A 22643-nucleotide genomic window follows, 5' to 3' on the forward strand; every position below is an offset into this window, starting at 1 on the left:
GCAATTCTCCCCTCTCACTGCGCTGCTTTTGTAACGCAGTGGGCCGGGACACTCGAGGGGAGGCTGATTCTCAGACTCCCAGCTAAACATCACAGCTTCCGGGCGTCCCCAGTAACCGGATTTCCAAGTCTGTCAGCTCCGTGCTAGAAATCGACGCGGAGCTGAATAATTTATTTAAATCATCAAGTCCATTGATTTTAAATATCATTAGTGGGCCCGGGACTGAAATCTCCGGGCCTGATAATGTCTCCTTCTCCCCTGGCCCCCACCGTCCTCCCCACCAGGAGTGGTTCACTCCACCAGAGTTTAGTATAACTTCCCACTTGCGCTAAGCTGATGGCCCAACTCTGCTGGAGCGAAGAGGGGGAAAATCAAGCCCCCCCCCCCTCTTCAGAGGAAGTGCCCCCTAGGCATTGACACTTTGGCAGTGCCAGCCTGGCCCCCTTGCACTGCACAAAGGGCAAAGTACTAATGCCCAGGGAGCACCTTGGCACTGCTCCATGGAAATCGGGCAATGCCAGAGAAGGGGGGATCTAATGGGGTTGGGGCCTGATGGTGGCGGGGCCCTGGGGGTGATCAGTGGGGATGGGGGGATCGCACTACTCTGCACTCTGGCTGAGTGACAGAGGGAGGGAGGCCAGCTATCAGGGCTGGCCATCGAGGAGCAAGGGGGGAGTGGGGGGGGGTCACCCTGCTCAGCGGGGTCAGGACTGAAGGGGGGGCATGGAGTTCAAGGCTGCCAGTGGGGAGGAAGGGATCAGTGGGGGAATCAGGAGATCGGGGCTACAGGGGTGGTGGGGAGATCAAGGTGGGTTGGGGGTGGTCGTAGGATCGAGGCTGGCTTGGATGCATTTGGGAAGCTAGCGATTTGGCCATGGGTAGCTCAGAGCTTGGAGGGGCACCGATAGGGGATCATGGGGTTGGCCAGCAACTGGGAGGTGGGGAGTGCAGGGCCATTGTGCATGCGCTGATCTCGGCGCTAACAGATCGGCGCATGCGCAGTGGCCCACTCAGCAGTATGCTGCCGGTCTTTCCCATGGGAATAGGCCCCGCCCACAGGTTTTAAGCACGATTCAAGCTGAGGTGCTCTGCAGTGCGGAGCGTGAGACTGTGGAAGATTCGTTCTGAAATCCCGCTGAAAAAACCAGCAGGATTTACTCCAGTTTTCACACAAATTTCAACACTTAGAATTTTTTTGGGAGAATTGCCCTCTGAACTCTCAAATCTTCTGTTGACCTCATTATCAATCCTTAACTCCTCTCCATTATCAATCCTTAACCCTCTGCATTACCAATCCTTAACCCTCTGCATTATCAATCCTTAACCCCTCTCCATTATCAATCCTTAACCCCTTTCCATTATCAATCCTTAACCCCTCTCCATTATCAATCCTTAACCCCTTTCCATTACCAATCCTTAACCCCTTTCCATTATCAATCCTTAACCCCTCTCCATTATCAATCCTTAACCCTCTGCATTATCAATCCTTAACCCCTCTCCATTATCAATCCTTAACCCCTCGCCATTATCAATCCTTAATCCCTCTCCATTACTTCTTAACCCCTTCATTACCTCCTTTATTACTGTCAAACCATCCTCCTACCCAGCTGTATAACAGTGCCATCCTGGTCACTCCAAAGATGTGTGGGTTAGGTTGATTGGCCCTGCTAAATTGAGCATTAGTGTCAAGGGGATTGGTAGGATGAATGTGTGGGGTTTACAGGAATAGGGCCTGGGTGGGATTGTTGTCAGTGTAGACTCAATGGGCTGAATGGCCTCCTTCTGCACTGTAGGGAATCTATGAGAAAGGATCTTATATAGGATTCTGTCCTCTATAAACTAACCATCTGCAATGAAAACAGATCCTACACCAATCTCCCAAATGTGAACATGGCGTTGAATTTATTTACAAACAGAGGATTGAACTCAGAGCCTTTGATGTTGAAGTCCTCCGCCTGTAATGTTTTTTTCATCAGAAGATTTCCCCTCCTTGCACTTTGTCAGAGCTGCTGCAGAGTTGCTGTCACTCAGGCGGAGGTCTTTGAGAAAGCAACGGCCCTTAATTCCTGATTGTATGAGCCCTGGAGGCACAGTTGCAGTTGGCAGCACTTTGACTTCTGCAGACTGGCTGAATGGGTTTTTTGATACAGTTTTGGGGATTAACTGGGGGGTGGTAAGGGATCAAACATGCTGACATCCTGAGAGACAGTAACATGCCACACTCCCATTACCTCACTGTCCCTCCAATGGGGATGGGCTCATCACTGCTACTTCTCTGCAAGACGGAAAAGTGGAGAAGATGAATGGCCTCTTGACCCCTGTCCACTTTTCCACCAAGATGGCTCTCTGCCTCTGTAAGACAAAAGGCCAAGGTGGGGTGCGGACTTGACTGCAGAATCTACAAGACAGTCACCTGAGTTTCCCCAGAAGCTGCCAAACATGCAAATATGGACTCATGCTGCAAGGTCCTGGATGCAGTGTCTTGGGAGGTGGCCATACCATTCTGGTTAGATTGAAGGGTGCTGTAAGATGGCACCACTAAGGTCAGAGAAGTCCTCCACATGTTCCAAAGTAGAGAGAACTTGGCAGGATCTTCAAAATCTCATACAATTGTTTGAATGAGGCAAGCAGCCTTCTGTTCAATGCTGACCCAGCAGAGAACCTCACAGTTCAGCAAGCTGTCTCCTGGACTGTTCCTGCCATTAGTGCCCACTTATGAGCATGAATGCCAGGTTCACCGCCACATACAGACCACCCTAACTCACTCTCTAATCTGGGCAGAGTGCCAGTTTCTGTGCTGCTGATTGGGTGGGGTGGAGTGCTTGGTGTTGCCCTCTTGGAGAGATCCTCCTCCTCTCTGAGGTGCCATCTTTGTGGGTTCGAAGCTGTGGAGGAAACCTGGAAGAAAGAGAAAAAAGAGAAAGAGAAAAACATGCGCATTCACAGTGTAAATTAATGTGTTGAAGTTAACTCAGTATGTGTTTGTCCAGCGCTTAATGAAGGAAGTAATTATCAGAGACTCTGTCCGGTGAAACTCCAGATATTGATATACCCATTGCACACAGCTCCACCAGCCCCACAGATTTCACAAGTTGTGCTCCCAGATTAGAAGGTCACTGGTCCTCCCCCAGTCTTGCTCCCTGAACCATTTCTTTCCTGCACAGAGAGAGAGGAAGAGTGAGAGATAATGAGCGGGCAATGAAAAGGACAGTGGAGAGATGCAGGGCTGTGCAAAGACATAAGAGGTAAACAGGATGAGATGGCGTTGAATGGGCTGCGGATTTGCAAAGTGTGAAGTGAGGAAGGGATCATGGTTGAAAGTAAAAGCTTAAGATGTATTTATTAGTGTCACAAGTAGGCTTATATTAACACTGAAATGAAGTTACTGTGAGAATGCCCTAGTCGCCACACTCCGGCACCTGTTCAGGTACATTAAGGGAGAATGTAGCATGGCCAATGAACCCAACCAGCACGCCTTTCGGAATGTGGGAGGAAACCGGAGCACCCAGAAGAAACCCACGTAGACACGGGGAGAATGTGCAGACTCCACACAGACAGTGCCCCAAGCCGGGAATCAAACCTGGGTCCCTGACGCTGTGAGGTAGCAATGCTAACCTCTGTGCCACCCTGAAGTTGGTGAATATCCAGGCTCTAATCAATGGGAAGAGAAGGTTGTTCAGAGTTGGTGTGAAAGACATATGGACGACATGAGCGTATGTCTGCGACAGCATCTTTGACCCTGCGTTGGGTGACACGGAACATGACAAAGATGGAAGAATTGTTGATAGTGTTAGGAGAAGGGTGTGAAGGAATGCTGCCACGTGTTGTGGAGAATAGTATAGAGCATTAGTGTAGAGTGTAGAGTAAATGAAAAGTTGTACTCACTCTTGCCACTCCTGCAGGTCAGTGATGTGCTTGAGTCCCGATCCTGGGAATGATAATCTTGGAGCTCACGACCTCTGAACTCTCCCTCCATGCTTTATGGACACAGTGTTTGTCCACCATCCCGATATTGCCGGGGGACTCTCTCTTCCTTACTTCAATCCACGGAAGCTTCTGAAGACTTGTTGTTGTGACTGAGAGGTGAGAAGGATCTTTGTCCGGCATCTTGGAAATGACCAACAGCCACAAGGGAAGCAACTTCCCTTTAAGTGGCCCATTCCTGCTTTAAATAGATGCCTGGCTGATCCGTAGGAAATGGCTCCCGGAAAGCGGATGCATTGCTGATAAGCCGGTTCAACGGGAATCCCACCAGTCAGATTATAATGAAGCGTCACGGGTTAAAATATCCAAGGTCTGTGACTACAGATACCCCCCCAAAGCCTGGAATTAAGCTCGGGACCTAAAAATATTACTGGAATGTTTGTTCTAAGCATTTGTCTACAGCAGAGTCAATGTTAGCATCTTCCATGCTAGTTTCATGCTGGGATGGGTCTATTTTGGGGAGATTGCCTTCAATTCAGCATAGCTATTTTTCTCTGTTAGAGTTTTTTGTAAACAGCAGCTTTGAGCAGCAAATTGTTTTGGGGAGAGCCTGCATTCGCCAGCTGAACATAGCTACTTTTACTGATGCACCATAGAAAGCATTCTTTCTGGGTGTATCGCAGCGTGGCATGGCTCCTGTTCTGCCCAAGAAACTGCAAAAAGTGGTGAATGTAGCCCAATCCATCACGCAGACCAGCCTCCCATCCATTGACTCTGTCTACACTTCCCGCTGCCTCAGAAAGGCAACCAGCATAATTAAGGATTCCACGCACCCCGGACATTCTCTCTTCCACCTTCTTCCATTGGGAAAAAGATACAAAAATCTGAGGTCACGTACCAACCGACACAAGTACAGCTTCTTCCCTGCTTTTGAATGGTCCTACCTCACATTAAGTTGATCTTTCTCTACACCCGAGTTATGACTGTCACACTACATTCTGCACTCTCTTGTTTCCTTCTCTATGAATGGTATGCATTGTCTGTATAGCATGCAAGAAACAATACTTTTCACTGTACACTAATACATGTGACAATAATAAATCAAACCAAATTATTTGAAATGTAATTTCCAAACATCTCCTGAATAAAGAGTAGCTCAGCAGAATCAATGACACCACATACAGGCTAACTACAAACAGAAAGAAATGTTTCAGCCGTCAACAGAGTTTTGGTGTTTTCACTTATTGTGTGTATCTCTTAGAAAGACGCTTTTCACCAGCCCCCTCCCCACCCCTTACCCCTCCCCAGCCATCTCACTACTCTCTGCCTCCCAACAGCCAAAACATGCCAGGACCAAATGGATGAAGGGTCAACATTTAAGGAAGCGGGAGCCTGGCTGTCATATGTACTTATTGTCTATTTTCAGGGATAATTGTTTATATGACTCACTCTCTATATGGCCCATGGGAGACTACCTTGAAGGAAATGAGAATCTTACTCTGGACTGGCAAGATTTAATTGACCAGATCAGTGAATTCAGGAGTGGGGATGTCTTACTGAAGTTGTACAAGACATTGATAAGGCCCCACTTGGAATCCTATGTACAGTTCTGGTCACCCTATTATAGAAAGGATATTATTAAACTCGGACGAGCACAAGAAAAGATTTACCAGGATGCTACCAGAACTTGATGGTTTAAGTTATAAGGAGAGGCTGGATAGATTGGGACTTTTTTCCCTGGAGCGTAGCAGGCTGAGGGATGATCTTATAGAGGTCTATAAAATAATGAGGGGCATAGATCAGCTAGCTAGTCAATATCTTTTCCCAAATGTAGGGGAGTCTAAAACTAGAGGGCATAGATTTAAGGTGAGAGGGGAGACATACAAAAGGTCCTGAGCGGCATTTATTCACACAGAGGGTGGTGAGTGTCTCGAACGAGCTGCCAGAGGCAGTAGTAGAGTTGGGTCCAATTTTGTCTTTTAAAAAGCATTTAGACAGTTACACAAGCAAGATGGGTACAGAGGGATATGGGCCAAAGGTAGGCAATTGGGGCTAGCTTAGTGGTTAAAAAAGGGGCGGCATGGAGAAGTTGTGCTGAAGGGTCTGTTTCCATGCTGTAAACCTCAATGACTCTATTAATGCCGGGGAGCAAAACTCTACCACAGAGTAACCGGGATCAATATTAAATAGGAACATTGCCAACTCACCTCGAGTCCTGCGTCAGTGATGGTTGATCTTTTCAGGCTCACAGACCTCACACCTTTCTTGGACAGAGGGTAGTTATCTATAAACTCGCAAATGTCCAGGTCGGAGACTCCAATCAGGCAGAATGAATCAAAGCCGCGGATAGCAAATCCTTGCAGGTTGACAAACTCCTTCTCCCCATTGAGAAGGATATTGTACAGCTCCTTTGCATGAAGGATGGGCGTGATGCCTTCCCAGAACTTGACCTGATACAGGACCTTTCTCCATATTTTACACACCTGTGCCAAAACACATCTCTCGCAAGAGGAAAAGTACCAGAAAAGCCGATTAATGATCTTCTCGTCCAATATGGGCAATTGTCCTTCCATTGAGGAGATCGATAGTTTCCTTTTGGACCCTGATGGCTGGCATGTACTTGGCAAGGTCTTGTTAGAGTTTGGTTCCACCAGTGGAATCGTGTCAGTCACTCCGCACAGGGACGAGGAAGGCACGTGGGCTGCCTGTGCCAGTGAAGCCAGTTCACTGTGGTTCGGTAGAGGTGGCGGTAGCACTGTCGGAATGGAAGAGGACTGGCACAGTCGGTTTTTAGCGGCAGGGGTTCCTTTGGTGATACTGGCTGATCCTAATCCATTGGACTGGGCTGGAATCTTGACTAGTCCGTTCCTAGGCATGCAGGGAGGCTTGATGTCACTGGAGTTATGTGTAGACATTTCTCAAATTCACTGCAGGCAAACCAAGATCATAGGTCAATACATGAGAAGTAATTACTAAAATACATAGAAATATTAAAAAGCTGCAGTGCAGAAACTGTCTACACTGCCCAAGCAGTCCATGTTAGTATTTACCTCCATATGAGCAGGTCACATTTACCTTCTCTGTTCTCATAGTCAAATAGCAACATAGGAATTTTTTTTTATTCATTTGTGGGACACGGGTGTTGCTAGTTGGCCAGCATTTATTGCCCACCCCTAGTTGCCCGACGGCAGTTGAGAGTCAACCACGTTGCTTTGGCTCTGGAGTCACATGTAGGCCAGGCCAGGTAAGGACAGCAGATTTCCTTCCCTAAAGGGACACTAGTAGGAGCGGGAATAGGCAGTTCACCCTTTCAAGTCCACTCCGCCATGTAACACGATCCATGGCTGACCTTGCCCTGGTCTCAGCTCCACTTTCCTGCCTGTTCCCCATAGCCCTTTATCCCACATTTTCTCAGAAACATATCTATGTCTTTCTTGAATCTGTTGATTGATTCTGCCTCCATTGCGCTCTGAGTTCCACAGATTCCCAACCCTCCGAGAGAAGTCGTTTCTCTCCATCTCAGTTTTGAACCCACCCCCTCTCACTTTATATCTATGACCTCTTGTTCTGGACTGTCCCACAAGGGCGAACATCTGTTTAGCGTCCATCCTATCAATTGTCTTTAACATTTTATATACCACAATCAAATCCCCCCCCTCCCCTCTCTTCCCCCACGCCCCATTCTTCTGAACTCCAGTGAGTACAAGCCCAAGCTATTCAACCACTCCTCATACAACAGCCCTTCATGTCCGGAATCAATCTGGTGAACCTCCTCCAAACTGCCTTCAGTGCCACCACATCCTTCTTCAAGGAAGGAGCTCAAATCTTTTTACTTCTACCATCATTTCATAGAATCAAAAAACCAGAGAATCCCTAATGTGCAAAAAGAGGCCATTCGCCCATCAACTCTGCACCAACCACAATCCCACCCAGGCCCAATTCCCTTAAATCCACGTATTTGCCTTGCTAGACCCCTGACACTAGGTGTCAATTTAACATGGCCAGTCCACCTAACCCACACATCTTTGGAGTGTGGGAGGAACTGGAGCACCCAGAGGAAACCCACGCAGACACAGTGAGAACATGCAAACTCCACACAGACCGAGGCCGAGGTAGCAGTGCTAACCTCTGTGCCACCATGCCACCCTATTCAATGTACTACTTAATCTTAGCTTGACTTTTGTCTTGCCCACTAACTGCGGAATTCTACACCCTCACAACTCTCTGTACAAAGGAGTTTCTCCTGCTCTCTGTTTCAAATACTCCAAAGTTAGTCTTGTATCCATGGCCTTTCATTTTTGGCTCCTCGACTACCAGAAACAGGAACTATTGTAATGATTTGATCTATCTACCCTGTCCTATACGTCCATCATTTAAATATTTCTATCGTAATCATCCTGGAATCTACATTGATCTAACAAAAATGCCCCAATTCCTTAACAAAATCAGAAAATGCTGGAAAAACTCAGCAGGTCTGACAGCGTCTGTGGAGAGAGAAACAAAGTTAATATTTCACATCACATATGGCCCTTCCAAGAAACAAAGAGAATCAACTGGCACAAAGGTTGCGGGGAGAAAGCAGGATTAGGCTATTGAGTTGGATGATCGGCCATGATCTTGATGAATGGTGGAGTAGACTCGAAGGGCCAAATGGCCTCCTTCTGCTCCCATCTTTTATGTTTTTATGTTAATTTCTCAAGTTATATTTGTACTTCCACGTACCAAGGAGCACCCCAATCAACAGAATGGTACACTCCCTAAAGCATCAACATTCTAGTAGTCTAGGGCGAGTAGTAACTGTCATTTTATCTGAGCTACATTATCTTTGATTCAACAATGATTTGCAGCACTATATTTCCAAGATGGTGCCCAAGTGTGGTGACTTCTTCCAAGCTGTGCCCAGCATACCTTCCAATTCTATCTTTTACTCTCGCTCTATGCTTCTCAAACTTCATTCTAATGCTTTTAAACTCTTTAATTGCTTTAATTCAATGTCTTCAGCTTCTTCCCTGCTGCTGTCAGACTTTGGAATGGACCTACGTTGCATTAAGTTGATCTTTCTCTACACCCTAGCTATGACTGTAACACTACATTCTGCACACTCTCCTTTCCCTCTTTGTGAATGATATAGCACGCAAGAAACAATGTGATAATAATAAATCAAATCAAATCTTCCATTAGTCTGAGGTGAGAATGACTGCCCGTGACATAAAGACAACATTTGACTGAATGTGGCATCAAGGAACCCTAGCAAAACTGGAATCAATAGCAATCGGGGAAAAACTCTCTGCTGGTTGGAGCCATACCTGCCATAAAGGAACAAAAGTTGTGGCTGTTCAGGGTCAATCGTCTCAGCTGCAGGACATCTCTCCACGAGTTCCTCAGGGTAGTGTCCTAGGCTCAAACATCTTCAGCTGCTTCATCAATGACCTTCCTTACATCATAAAGTAATGATGTGGGGATGTTCACTGATGATTGCACAATGTACAGCACCATTCACAATTCCTCAGATACTGATGCAGTCCATGTCCAAATGCAGCAAAACCTGGACAATATCCAGGCTTAGGCTGACAAGTACCAACCCTCCCTACCTACACCTCAAGACTGAAGTTCAAGAAGGCAGCTCACCAACACCTTCTCAAGGACACAGTAAGAAGTCTCACAATGCCAGGTTGAAGTCCAACAGGTTTATTTGGAAGCTTTTGGAGCGCTGCTCCTTCATCAGTTGAATGGAGAGGTAGGTTCACAAACACAGCATATATAGACAAAGGCACAATTGCTAGATAATTACAGATTGGAATGTGAAGAATGTTTGGAATGCGAGTCTTTACAGGTAATCAAGTCTCATGGTTTTGTGAGGGCAATTAGGGATGGGCAACAAATGCTGGCCTAGCCAGTGACGCCCATATCCCATGAATGAATTAAAGAAGTGCACAGAAAATGAGGTTTTCCTTACTTCATGGCTTTTATATTCTATTAATCTTGAGATAAAATGTGGAATTCCATTAATTTTTGTTAACAGCCTGGACTACTGCCTTTATTGATCTGTGAACTTTTACTGTGAATAGAATTAGTTTGATTTTTAATGCTTGAACCCATAGCTCATGGCTGGAGAGTTCAGCAGCAGGTCAGGAACCCAAGTACATTTTGCCGCAGTTTTTTAACTGCAATAGTAAGTCAGTATTATCACGCTGACTCTCTCAGCATCCCGGCCAATTAGAACTGAACGTATGATTGAACCCATAGCAGAATGGTTAAGCCTCATCATTAAAAGATACCGAGTGGGTGACAGAATGAATCCATTCTGCAAGAGAGAAAGACACACACACACAACTTTACTGACAGAGTTCCAACATGGAAAGCCTGTCCTCTCAGTTTCCTGAAACATCTCTGTAGGACGTGTTGCAAGCCATATGGACTCACAGAGAAATATTGTTCCGCTCAGTTCTGGGGCGGCATGGTGGCACAGTGGTTAGCACTGCTGCCTCACAGTGACAAGGACCCCGATTCGATTCCCGGCTTGGGTCACTGCCTGTGTGGAGTCTGCACGTTCTCCCCATGTCTGCGTGGGTTTCCTCTGGGTGCTCCAGTTTCCTCCCACAGTCCAAAGATGTGCGGTTAAGTTGATTGGCCATGCTAAATTAACCTTAGTGTCAGGGGGATTAGCAGGTTAAAAATGAGGGGTTACGGAAATAGGGCCTGGGTGGGAATGTCTGTCAGTTGTCAACTCGATGGGCTGAATGGCCTCCTTCTGCACTGTAGGGAATCTATGATTCCTTGATCAGCTGAGGGGAAGAGGTCAGCCTCAGAAGACAAAGCATGTGACTGAAGTGGTGAGAAGCAGGAAGTGTACGCCCTCATTCGTGGATAGAGTGCCGCAAAAGGCTCAATGACCTTGTCAAGACGGGAAAGGTAAGTGGCATTCCTGATTCAAGAGCTAACCCCCTCAGCCTGAAATCCCAAACCTTCTCCTGTACAGCACACCTCAATCCAACGCATTTTGCAACTCCACATATTCCTCTCTCTTTAAAGTAAAAAAGTTTATTTGTCATAAGTAGGCTTACATTAACACTGCAGTGAAGTTACTGTGAAAATCCCCTAGTCGCCACACTGGTTCCAGATTTCCAGAATTCTCCATTCACCTGACGAAGGGGCAAACCCCGACAGCTAGTGAGTTTACCATCAAATAAACTTGTTGGACTTTAACCTGGTGTTGTGAGACTTCTTACTGTGTTTACCCCAGTCCAACGCCGGCATCTCCACATCAAAATCAAGAACTCATGGAGAACAAAGAATAAAAAAAAACTACAGCACAGGAAAGGCCCTCCAGCCCTCCAAACCTGCACCAACCATGCTACCTGATTGAACTAAAACCCTCCACTCTCCTAGGGCCATATCTCTCTATTCCCATCCTATTAATGTATTTGTCTAGACGCCCCTGAAAAGTCACTATCGTTTCTGCTTCCACTACCTCCCCCGGTAGCGAGTTCCAGGCGTTCACCATTCTCTGTGTAAAAAAAACTTGCCTTATACATCTCCTTCAAACATTGCCCCTCACACCTTAAAACTATGCTCCCTAGTAATTGACTCTTCCATCCTGGGAAAAAGCTTCTGACTACCCATTCTGTCCATACTCCTCATAATCTGTAGACTTCTATCAGGTCGCTCTCAGCCTCCGTCGTCCCAGTGAGAACAAACCAAGTTTCTCCAATCTCTCCTCACAGCTAATCTTGATGCATAATGGTTTCCTGCCAATATATAACCAGCTTAATTTGTAACTATGAACATTGCTGTTACACATGCTTCTGGTTTGGACATCTTTAATCATTTCTGTTTATTGCAAACATGTCAACCCTCACTCATATGGCAAACGGTTTGCTCATGAGAGTTTAGAAATTTCACCTATTTTACATCACTCACATTTAATGGATTTGCATTCTAACTCGTGCTTTACGTTCGTAGATCTCACTGCAAATGCTGACAGGTTTGAGGAGATTTACTGTCCAAAGGAGCTAACAGGCACCAAGGATACAAAGAATCGTAGAATTCTTACAGTGCAGAAGGAGGCCACTTGGCCCATCAAGTCTGCACTAACCATAATCCCAATCCCCATCTATTTACCCTCCTGATCCCCCTCACACTAAGGGGCAATTTAGCATGGCCAATCAATCTAACCCACACATCTTTGGACTGTGGAAGGAAACCAGAGCACACGAGGAAACCCACACAGACACGGAGAGAAGGTGCAGACTCTGCACAGACAGTGACATGAGGCCGGAATTGAACCTGGAGCACCCAGAGGAAACCCACGTAGACACAGGGAGAACGTGCGGACTCTGCATAGACAGTGACCCGAGGTCGGAATTGAACGCAGGTCCCAGGCGCTGTGAGGTAGCAGTGCTAACCAGTGTACCACCGTGCTTTCCCTCCTCATGGCTGCACTTTCCCTGATATTCATTTGTCCCCGGTAACTCTCAGTTCTCCAATGATATCATTCACAATAAAAAAACAGAAAATGCTGCAGAATCTCAGCAGGTCTGACAGCCTCTGTGGAGAGAGAATAGAGTCAACATATCGAGTCTGGAGGCCCTACCCAGGTTTGAAATGTTGGCTCTATTCTCTCTCCACAGATGCTGTGAAATGTGATGAACTTCTCAAGCATTGTCTGTTTTTGTTTCAGATTCCAGCATCTACAGTATTTTGCTTTTATATCATTAGCAATCATTGTTTAAGCAATTTTTATTTTAAAAAAAGGATTGAGGCTAAAAGCACTCTGTGTAACTGTTAAAAAGGGGTCTAAATGACAACATACCTACCTTTATCTTGCATTAAGTTGATCTTTCTCTACACCCTAGCTATGACTGTAACACTACATTCTGCACTCTCTCCTGTCCTTGTCTATGTTTTGTCTGTATAGTGCGTAAGAAACAATACTTTTCACATAATATACGTGACAATAATAAATCAAATCTAATCAAAAACATGTCATCAGTTCAGACCAGGTGATTTGATTTGATCTATTATTGTCACATGTGTTAGTATACAGTGAAAAGTATTGTTTCTTGTGCGCTATACTGACAAAGCATGCCATTCATAGAGAAGGAAAGGAGACAGTACAGAATGTAGTGTTAAAGTCATAGCTAGGGTGTAGAGAAAGATCAACTCAGTGCGAGGTAAGTCCATTCAAAAATCTGATGGCAGCAGGGAAGAAGCTGTTCTTGAGTCGGTTGGTATGTGACCTCAGATTTCTGTATGTTTTTCCTGAGGGAAGAAGGTGGGAGAGAGAATGTCCAGGGTGCATGGGGTCCTTAATTACGCTGGCTGCTTTTCCAAGGCAGTGGGAAGTGTAGACAGAGTCAATGGATGGGAGGCTGGTTTGCGTGATGGATTGGAGTTCATTCACAACTTTTTGTAGTTTCTTGCAGTCTTGGGCAGAGCAGGAGCCATACCAAGTTGTGATACAACCAGAAAGAATGCTTTCTATGGTGCATCTGTAAAATAGACTCATAGTCTGGTGCTGAGCTGGAGGGTCATTGACTTTCATTACGGCAAGACTTTATTACAGATGCAACTTTACTGTTTCAGTGTCTCAAACAGGATGAGTTTCTAATGCCACACAGAATCAGGCACTGACAAGCCGTATCCATAAATTAAGATTGTGCAGTTGCCAAGAAAAGGGCTCAGTTCTGGAATTAGAGAAGGATTGGGCTTCAAAGGAATTAAACAAAGCTCTCTCGTATGCCTGGAACCAAACAACAGCATTTGAAGGTAACTGCAAGGCTGGAAGCTCCAATTTCACTGTACAGGGGAGGTGGCTAATGGGAATCCGTCTGTCAATTCTGCCCTTTGTAGCATTAATTTTCTCTCTTCCACAAAAAGAGAAAGGTTAAAAATGACGGCAAATACCGTTCATGTTAGCTGTCACTTGGAATGACGGATACGTGAGGTGCCCGAGGACAGAAATCACTTCCATGATACTAAACCTTAGTTAGACCACATTTGGAGTATTGTGTGCAGTTCTGGTCGCCACACTACAGAGTGGCACAGTGGTTAGCACTGCTGCCTCACAGGACCAGGGACCCGGGTTCAGTTCCCAGCTTGGGTCACTGTCTATGCAGAGTCTGCACGTTCTCCCTGTGCTTGTGTGCATTTCCTCCAGATGCTCTGGTTCCCTCCCACATTCCAAAGATTAGGTAGATTGGCCACGCTAAATTGTCCCTCAGTGTACTCAAACAGGCGCCGGAGTGTGGCAACTGGGGGATTTTCAAAGTAACTTCATTGCAGTGTGAATATAAACCTACTTGTGAATAATAAACTTTATTTTACTTTAGAAGGACGTGGAAACTTTGGAGAGAGTGCAAAGAAGGTTCACCAGGACATTGCCTGGTCTCGAAGGTGTTGAATAAGGAGGAGAGGTTGAATAAACTAGGATTGTTTTTATTTGAAAGATGGAGGCTGAGGGGAGACCTGATAGAGGTCTACAAAATGATGAGAGGCATAGACAGGGTGGACAGTCAGAGGCTTTTCCCCCAGGGTGGAAGTGTCAATTACAAGTTCAAGATGACAGGGGCAGAGATGTGTGGGGATGTTTTTCCTTGCAGAGAGTGGTGGGTGCCTGCTACGTGCTGCCAGAGGAGGTGGAAGCAGGAACATTGACAACATTTAAGAGAGATCTGGATGGGTACAGAGGGAGGGTTTGGAGGGATACAGACCGAGTAAGGGCAGAAGGATTTTTTTTTTAGTCTAGTTCAGGCATCATGATCAGTACATGTTTGGAAAGCCGAAGGGCCTGTTCTGGTGCTGTAATTTTTCTTTGTTCTTGCGATGGCAAAGGGGCTGATACATCATCTGCCAGACTTTGGGAGCACCAATCCCTCTGGCAGTAATGGTGTCTGTGCAGGTGCAAAGGACACCACAAGGTTTCCACCCTCTCCCCCGCCCTCCCCTTAACCAAACAGGGAGGTAGACCACCAGGAGACATAGAGCAGGCCCCACACCAGCATTCACATTTGTTGTTCATTGAAATCTGAGCCTCCAGCATTTCTTCATTCACTGGCTCATCATTGAGTAGATTGTGTTTAAATTTAGAAATCAGTGTTTCAAAACATGTGGATCCAGTGCAAACAATTACGGCCATTGTCTGTTCACGCTCCTTACTGAACACGGCTGACCCTCAGGCTAAATAGATGATGATCGAGGGTGGGGTGTTTTTATCTGATGGGTTTTTCGAATGCCTTGCATTCCAGCGAGTACTCTATCTTTATAAAGCCTCTGCACTCTTGGCAGCTTTCTCTGTCAGCTGCCACTCCTCCAGACCACTTGTGAACAACCTTCTTTCTCTCTCCGACCAAGGTGCTCAGTGCTGACATAAAGATAGGAGATAGCCTGATACAGGGCAGAGGAGGGTTAAGACTGCATTTGGAAACAGTAAGGGAGACAGGAGTGAGAGTTTAACATGTAAATATCCAAGCACTGGAGGAATTGAGCCAAGCGGAAGGATGGTACTGGTTTAAATGCACAAATTTGCATTTATTCATTGCCTTACAGAACATCTCAAAATGCACCATAATTCAGCATGTCCACTACGGCTCTCACCAATTTTTACAGATGCACCATAGAAAGCATCCTTTCTATCACAAGGAACTACAGAGGGTCGTGAACATAGCCCAGTCCATCACACAAACCAGCCTCCTTTCCACTGAATTCATCTACATTTCCTACTAGCTGGAAAAACAACCCACTCAATCAATTACCCCACACACCCCAGGCATACTCTCTTCCACATTCTTCCATTAGGAAAAAGATACAAAAGTCTGAGATCACGTACCAATCGACTCAAGAACAGCTTCTTCCCTGCTGTTGTCAGACTTTTGAATGGTCCAATCATATATTAAGCTGATTTTTCTCTGTATCTGCAACACTTTACTCTGCACCCTCTCCTTTCCTTCTCTACTCTACGAATGTTAAGTTTTGTCTGTGTAGCATGCAAGAAATAATACTTTTCACTGTATATCCCAATACATGTGGCAATAATAAATCAAATCAAATCATTACCGGGGAGAGTATAGTCATAGCATTTGGGTCCAAATTTGGTGCAAGAAAAACATGCCCCCTGTAGGCTTCAACTAAGGGTGGCACAGTGGTTAGCACTGCTGCCTCACGGCACCCAGGACCCAGGTTCGATTCCCAGCTTGGGTCACTGTCTGTGTGGAGTCTGCATGTTCTCCCTGTGTCTGCGTGGGTTTCATCTGGGTGCTCCAGTTTCTTCCCTCAGTCTGAAAGATGTGCTGGTTAGGTACATTGGCCATGCTACATTCTCCCTCGGTGTACCCGAACAGGTGCCCGAGTGTGGCAACTAGAGGATTTTCACAGTAATTTCATTGCAGTGTTAACATAAGCCTACTTGTGACACTAATAAATAAACTATAAACGACATATTCATCCATTTGCATTTTAGTGTTCTACTTCCCAGCAGAATAATAAATTTCAGACCACCATAGCAGCAACCCTGAGTTAAGGGAGGGGGACACGGATCAGACAATAATGGGTTGCCAGGACTGTGGAGTCAGCAGGAGATCCCCAGTTCCACTTTGCCCCACTCTGTGTGAGTTGCATTCTGTTCCTTCAACAGGCAGATACATTAATTTGGCAGAAGTAAGGGGCCTAATGATTGTTTCAGGCTTCCATTTGGACACATTAGCCAACCATTGCAGCAGCAGAGGAGGCTGCACACATTATGATTGGCCTTCCAATTCCCTCAGAGTAGATCCAATGTCTGGCAAACCAGCTGGAAAGCAAACTCCCCTGATAAATTACAAGAAGCATATCTATCATAACTTAGCACTGCTCCAATCATCCACCTCCCTGTCCCTCTCCCTGCTCCCCAATCCTTTTGGCACAGTGCATTTACCGTATCAAATGCCACTCTCTACCTCTGCACAGATGTAGACCCAAAAGGTATGGGCTTTGTGTCAAAATTCACTCTTTGTTGCACTGAATTATTTGTCTTATTCTATACATAATGTGCATGGCTGCATCAAAAGGATTTTTTCACTCTTTAACTGAGTTATGAACTAAGTGATTTTTTTTAATGATGTAGCGAAGATTGGGCCTATTGACCCATGCAATAATGTGACTTTGGCATTTCCCATCCTCTAGGTACTCGTGATTTTTCTGAATGAGTTTAATGTGCACCGCGTTCATGACTGTTGTGAGATAAAATAAGCTCAGCCTTCTACAATGCAAGCTATTTAACCAAAGCCAGCATCACCCCAAGTCCACATACATGCATATTTTCATTGGATAAAGAAAAGTTGATGGGACGATGATGGTATTGAATGTTTTAAGATGCAGAAGAAGTTTTCTAAATTTCAGTGTCACGCCTAGGTAACTTGTGTTGGAATCAGTGGGCTGACGAATGGCAGATGGAGTTTAATTTAGATAAATGTGAGGTGATGTATTTTAGTAGATTGAACCAGAGTAGGACTTACTCAGTTAATGATCAGGCATTGGTGCGAGTTATAGAAAAAGATCTAGGGGTACAGGTTCATAGCTCCTTGAAAGTGGAGCTACAGGTGGACAGAGTGGTGAAGAAGACATTCAACATGCTTGATTTCATTGATCAGAATATTGAATACAGGAGTTGGGACGTCTTGTTGAAGTTGTACTAGACATTGGTAAGACCACACTTAGAACATAAGAACATAAGAAATAGGAGCAGGAGTAGGCCAACTAGCCCTTCGAGCCTGCCCCGCCATTCAATAAGATCATGGCTGATCTGTCGTGGCTCAGTTCCACATTCCCGCCCTCTCCCCATAACCCTTAATCCCCTCTCTTATCAAAAACCCATCAACCCGCGTCTTAAAAATATTTAGCGAGGTAGCCTCCACCACTTCAACGGGCAGAGAATTCCAGAGATTCACCACCCTTTGAGTGAAGAAGTTCCTCCTCAACTCCGTTCTAAACCGCCCCCCCTTTATCTTGAGGCTGTGCCCCCTAGTCCTACTATCCTTTCTGAGCGGGAAGAGTCTCTCCACCTCTATCCTATCCATCCCATTCATCATCTTATACGTCTCAATGAGATCTCCCCTCATTCTTCTAAACTCTAACGAGTACAAGCCTAATTTATTCAGCCTCTCCTCATAGCTCAACCCCCTCAACTCCGGCATCAGCCTAGTAAACCTCCTCTGCACTCCCTCCAAGGCCAAAATATCCTTGCGTAAGTACGGCGCCCAAAACTGCACACAGTACTCCAGCTGCGGCCTCACCAATGCCCTATACAGCCGCAGCAAGACCTCCCTACTTTTATATTCAATCCCCCTCGCGATGAAGGCCAGCATCCCATTCGCCTTCCTGACCACCTGCTGCACCTGCAAGCTGGGTTTTTGCGACTCATGCACAAGGACCCCGAGGTCCCTCTGCACCGTCGCCTGCTGCAGTTTTTCTCCACGTAAGTAATAATCCTTCCTACCATTATTCCTACCAAAGTGGACCACCTCGCACTTGCCAACATTAAATTCCATTTGCCATTTCCTGGCCCATTCGCCCAGCCTATCTAGATCCTTCTGTAGACTCTCACCACCCTCCGCACAATTTGCCTTTCCACCAATTTTGGTGTTATCAGCAAATTTCGACACCCTACACTCGGTTCCCTCCTCCAGATCATCTATATAAATGGTAAATAGCTTGGAGTACTGTGTACAGTTCTGGTCACCCTGTTATAGAAAGGACAACTGTGACGAGGATGCAGAGATCCTTCAGCATGATCTGGACAGGTTGCTGATACTGTGCATTGGACAGGTTGGGAACAATGGCAGATGCAGTATAATTTGGATAAATGTGAGGTTATTCACTTTGGAAGCAAAAATAAGAAAGCAGATTACTACCTGAATGGCTGTAATTGGGAGAGGGGAGTGTGTAGCGGGACCTGGGTGTCCTTGTGCATCAGTTGCTAAAGGTAAGCATGCAGGTGCAGCAGGCGGTAAAGAAGGCAAATGGTATGTTGGCCTTCATTGTGAGAGGTTTTCAGTACAGGAGCAGGAATGTGTTGTTGCAATTATTACAGAGCCTTGGTGAGGCCACACCGAGAGTATTATGTGCTGTTTTGATGTTCTTGCTCTCGAGGGAGTGCAGCAAAGGTTTACCAGGCTGATTCTGGGAATGGCGGGACTGATGTATAAGGAGAGATTGACTAGGTTAGGATTGTTTTCACTGGAATTCAGATGAATAAGGGGAATCTCACAGAGACTTGTAAAATTCTAACAGGACTAGACAGGGTAGATGCAGGGAGGATATTCCCGATGGTGGGGGAGTACAGAACCAGGTGTCACAGTCTGAGGATTCGGGGTAGACCATTTAGGAGATGAGGAGACATTTCTTTTCCCAAAGAATGGTGAGCCTGTGGAATTCGTTACCATAGGAAGTAGTTGATGCCAAAACATTGAATGTATTCGATAAGGGGATGGATATAGCACTTGGGGTGAATGGGATCAGAGATTATGGGGAGAAAGCAGGATTAGGCTATTGAGTTGGATGATCAGCCATGATCGTGATGAATAACGGAGCAGACTCAAAGGGCCAAATGGCCTCCTCCTGCTCCTATCTTCTATGTTTCTATGGCTTCAGGAAACCCGAGAGATTGAGACAAGATTAATTAATCCAGTCATATTCTCCTCCATGCCTTAGGCTCCATTGATGAGCACATCCAACCCTCTACTGGAGCTTGCAGTCTGTCTGCACATGAAGGAACTCCAGATCAACAACATTAGAGCCCTGTGAGCATTATCCTTTTCTTTCAAAACCTAGTCTTCAACTGTCCAACTCTGCAGAGATCCTTATATATGTGTCCTGTGTTTGTATGCTGGGGATTTTTAAAGGGGTTAGATAGTAATATTTCCAGATTACAACTGTGTGTCAACCAACTCTTGCAACTTATTTTAAAAAATAAGTTTTGCTTCGTAATAAATTATTTTGAGTTTATTGAAAGAAGCTGAGTTAAAATTTACTTTATTCCGGGTCTAACAGTAGTGCAGGTAGATAATTGGCCATTTTGGTGAGTGAATTAAACTTTTAAACTGATGATTCTACCTGTGAAGTGTGGTGCTGTATGAACTGTGCGCCCCTCCCATCCTGCTCATAAGCCTTGCTCAGTTAGAAATGAGTCTCTTGTTAACATTGCTCTGTTCAATTAACTCTTGGGTTTATTTTTCCCACAAAAGAAAATAGACAGCATCATAAAAGTGATAAATACAGATCTAGAGTCTAAACTAACTATTCAGTGAGGAATCCATTCACTGCTCCAACTGGGAGCGAACAATACCTGGGATAGATAGCATTAGACTGAGCAAACCTCTATTTCAGCTGGATCTGAACCTGAGGGTATGGTTTATTCAAAAGGAACTATGGTTTGTTAATGAAGAAATAGGTTTCAAATTGATCTAAGTACACCGAGTTTTACTTTTATTGTTCATGGGATGTGGGCATTGCTGGCTAGGCCAGCATTTATTGCTCCATCCCTCATTCATAGAATCTCTGCAGTGCAGAAGGAGGCCATTTAGCCCATCAAGTCTGCATTGACGACAATTCCACCCAGGCCCCATTCTCATAACTCCATATATTTACCCTGCTAATCCCTCTGACACTAGGATCAATTTAACATGGCCAATTAACCTAACCCGCACATCTTCGGACTGTGGGAGGAAACCAGAGCACACAGAGGCAACCCACCCAGACACCAAGAGAACGTGCAAACTCCACACAGATAGTGACCCAAGCCAGGAATCGAACCCGGGTCCCTGGTGCTGTGAGACAGCAGTGCTAACCACTGTGCCACCATGCCACCTTTGAGAAGGTGATGATGACTTGCCTTCTTGAACTACCGCAGTGCGGTAGATGGAGCAACACCCACAGTGCTGTTAAGAAAGAAGGACCAGGATTTTGATACAGTGATAGTGAAGGAATGTCAATACCATTCCAGATGAGAATGGCTTGAAGAGGATTTTGCAGTTTGTGGTGTTCCCATGCATCAAGTGTCCTTGTCCTTCAAGGTAGTAGAGGTCAATGATTTGGAAGGTGCTGTCAAAGCAGCTTTGGTGAGTTGCTGCAATGCATATTGTAGATGGCACACACTGCTGCTACTGTGCATTTGGTGGTGGAGGGAGTGAAGATTTAAGGTCCCAATTGACTGATATTGGAGCTGCTCTCACCCAGCCAAGTGGTGAGAATTCCATCACACCCTGACCTTTTTCGTGCATTGTAGATGGCGGACAGACTTTGGAAAAGTGGGAGTAAGTTCCGCACTGCAGGATTCACGTAGCTAGTCCAGTTCTGGTGAGTGGTAATTCTCAGGATGTTGATCGTGGGGGGATTCTACAACGATAATGCCATTGGATTTCAAAGGGAGATGGTCAGCTTTTCTCTCTTGTTGGGAATGGTCACTTGTGTGGCATGAATGTCACTTGCCACTTGTCAGCCCAAGCCTGGATATTGTCCAGGACTTGCTGCATTCAGACATGGACATGGCACTGAGACAATTGAAGCCGAACAACTTTAGTGACTCCAACCGGCAGAGGGATTTTCCCCGATTCCCATTGGCTTCAGTTGTGCCAAGGGTCCTCGATGCCACATTTCATCAAAAGCTGCCTTAATGTCAAAGGCAGTCACTCTCTCCTCACCTCTGGAGTTTTTTTTTGTTCATGTTTGAACCAGGGTTGTAATGTGGTCATTATAAACCTGGATGTGGTCAAGAAGGCATATGGTGTATTCGCCTTCATTAATCGAGGGATTGAGTTTAGGAGTCGGGAGGTAATGCTGCAACTTTATAGGACCCTTGTCAGGCCCCACTTGGAGTACTGTGCGCAGTTCTGGTCGCCTCACTACAGGAAGGATGTGGAAGCTATTGAGAGGGTGCAGAGGAGATTTACAAGGATGTTGCCTGGATTGGGAGGCATGCCTTATGAAGGTAGGTTAAGGGAGCTAGGTCTCTTCTCCCTGAAGAGACGAAGGTTGAGAGGCGACCTGATAGGGGTTTATAAAATGTTGAGAGGAATAGATAGGGTGGATTCTCGGAGGCTATGTCCTAGGGCTGAAATGGTCGCTACGAGAGGACACAGGTTAAAGGTGCTGGGGAGCAGGTACAGAGGAAGTGTTAGGGGTAAGTTTTTCACTCAGAGGGTGGTGAGTGAGTGGAATCGGCTGCCATTGGTGGTGGTAGAGGCGAACTCGCTGGAGTCTTTTAAAAGACTTCTGGATGAGTATATGGGATCTAATGGGATTGGGAGTTACAGATAGTTCTATGGCCTGGTAGGTATGGATGTGATCGGTGCAACTTGTGGGCCAAAGGGCCTGTTTGTGCTGTAGTGTTCTATGTTCTATATGCTAAATGGCCCCGGTGAAAGCCAAGGTGAATATCAGCGAGGAGATTATTGTTCAGTAAATGCTGCTTAATAGCACTGCCGATCATCCCCTCCATCACTCTACTCATGATCGAGAGTGGATTGATGGGGCAGTTGGGTTTGACCAGGTTGGATTTGTCCTGCTTGCTGTGTGAAGGACATACCTGGGCAGTTTTCCAATTGACAGCTAGATGTAGTGTTGTAGCTGTACTGGAACAGCTTGGCTAGGGGTGCAGCAAGTTCTGGAGCATATCTTCAGTAACATTGCCAGGATCACTAGCCTTTACAATATCCAGTGCATTCTGCCATTTCTTAATATCACATGGA

The 22643-nt window shown here is 45.7% G+C and overlaps 1 protein-coding gene across 3 annotated transcripts in view; it reads right to left on the minus strand.

Moving 5' to 3' along the window:
- fbxl16 (F-box and leucine-rich repeat protein 16) overlaps positions 1-22643 on the minus strand; it is a 166968-nt gene that overhangs the window by 116369 nt on the left and 27956 nt on the right. For all 3 annotated transcript variants that reach the window (XM_080206150.1, XM_080206151.1, XM_080206152.1), the window contains exon 2: positions 6132-6851. In XM_080206150.1, the coding sequence (XP_080062276.1) occupies positions 6132-6839 (708 nt within the window). In that variant the 5' untranslated portion in view covers positions 6840-6851. The remainder of the gene's footprint in view (positions 1-6131; positions 6852-22643) is intronic.

Source organism: Carcharhinus amblyrhynchos, chromosome 18 (assembly GCF_965287045.1).
Source record: "Carcharhinus amblyrhynchos chromosome 18, sCarAmb.v2.hapA, whole genome shotgun sequence".
In the NCBI taxonomy this organism is placed as follows: domain Eukaryota; kingdom Metazoa; phylum Chordata; class Chondrichthyes; order Carcharhiniformes; family Carcharhinidae; genus Carcharhinus; species Carcharhinus amblyrhynchos.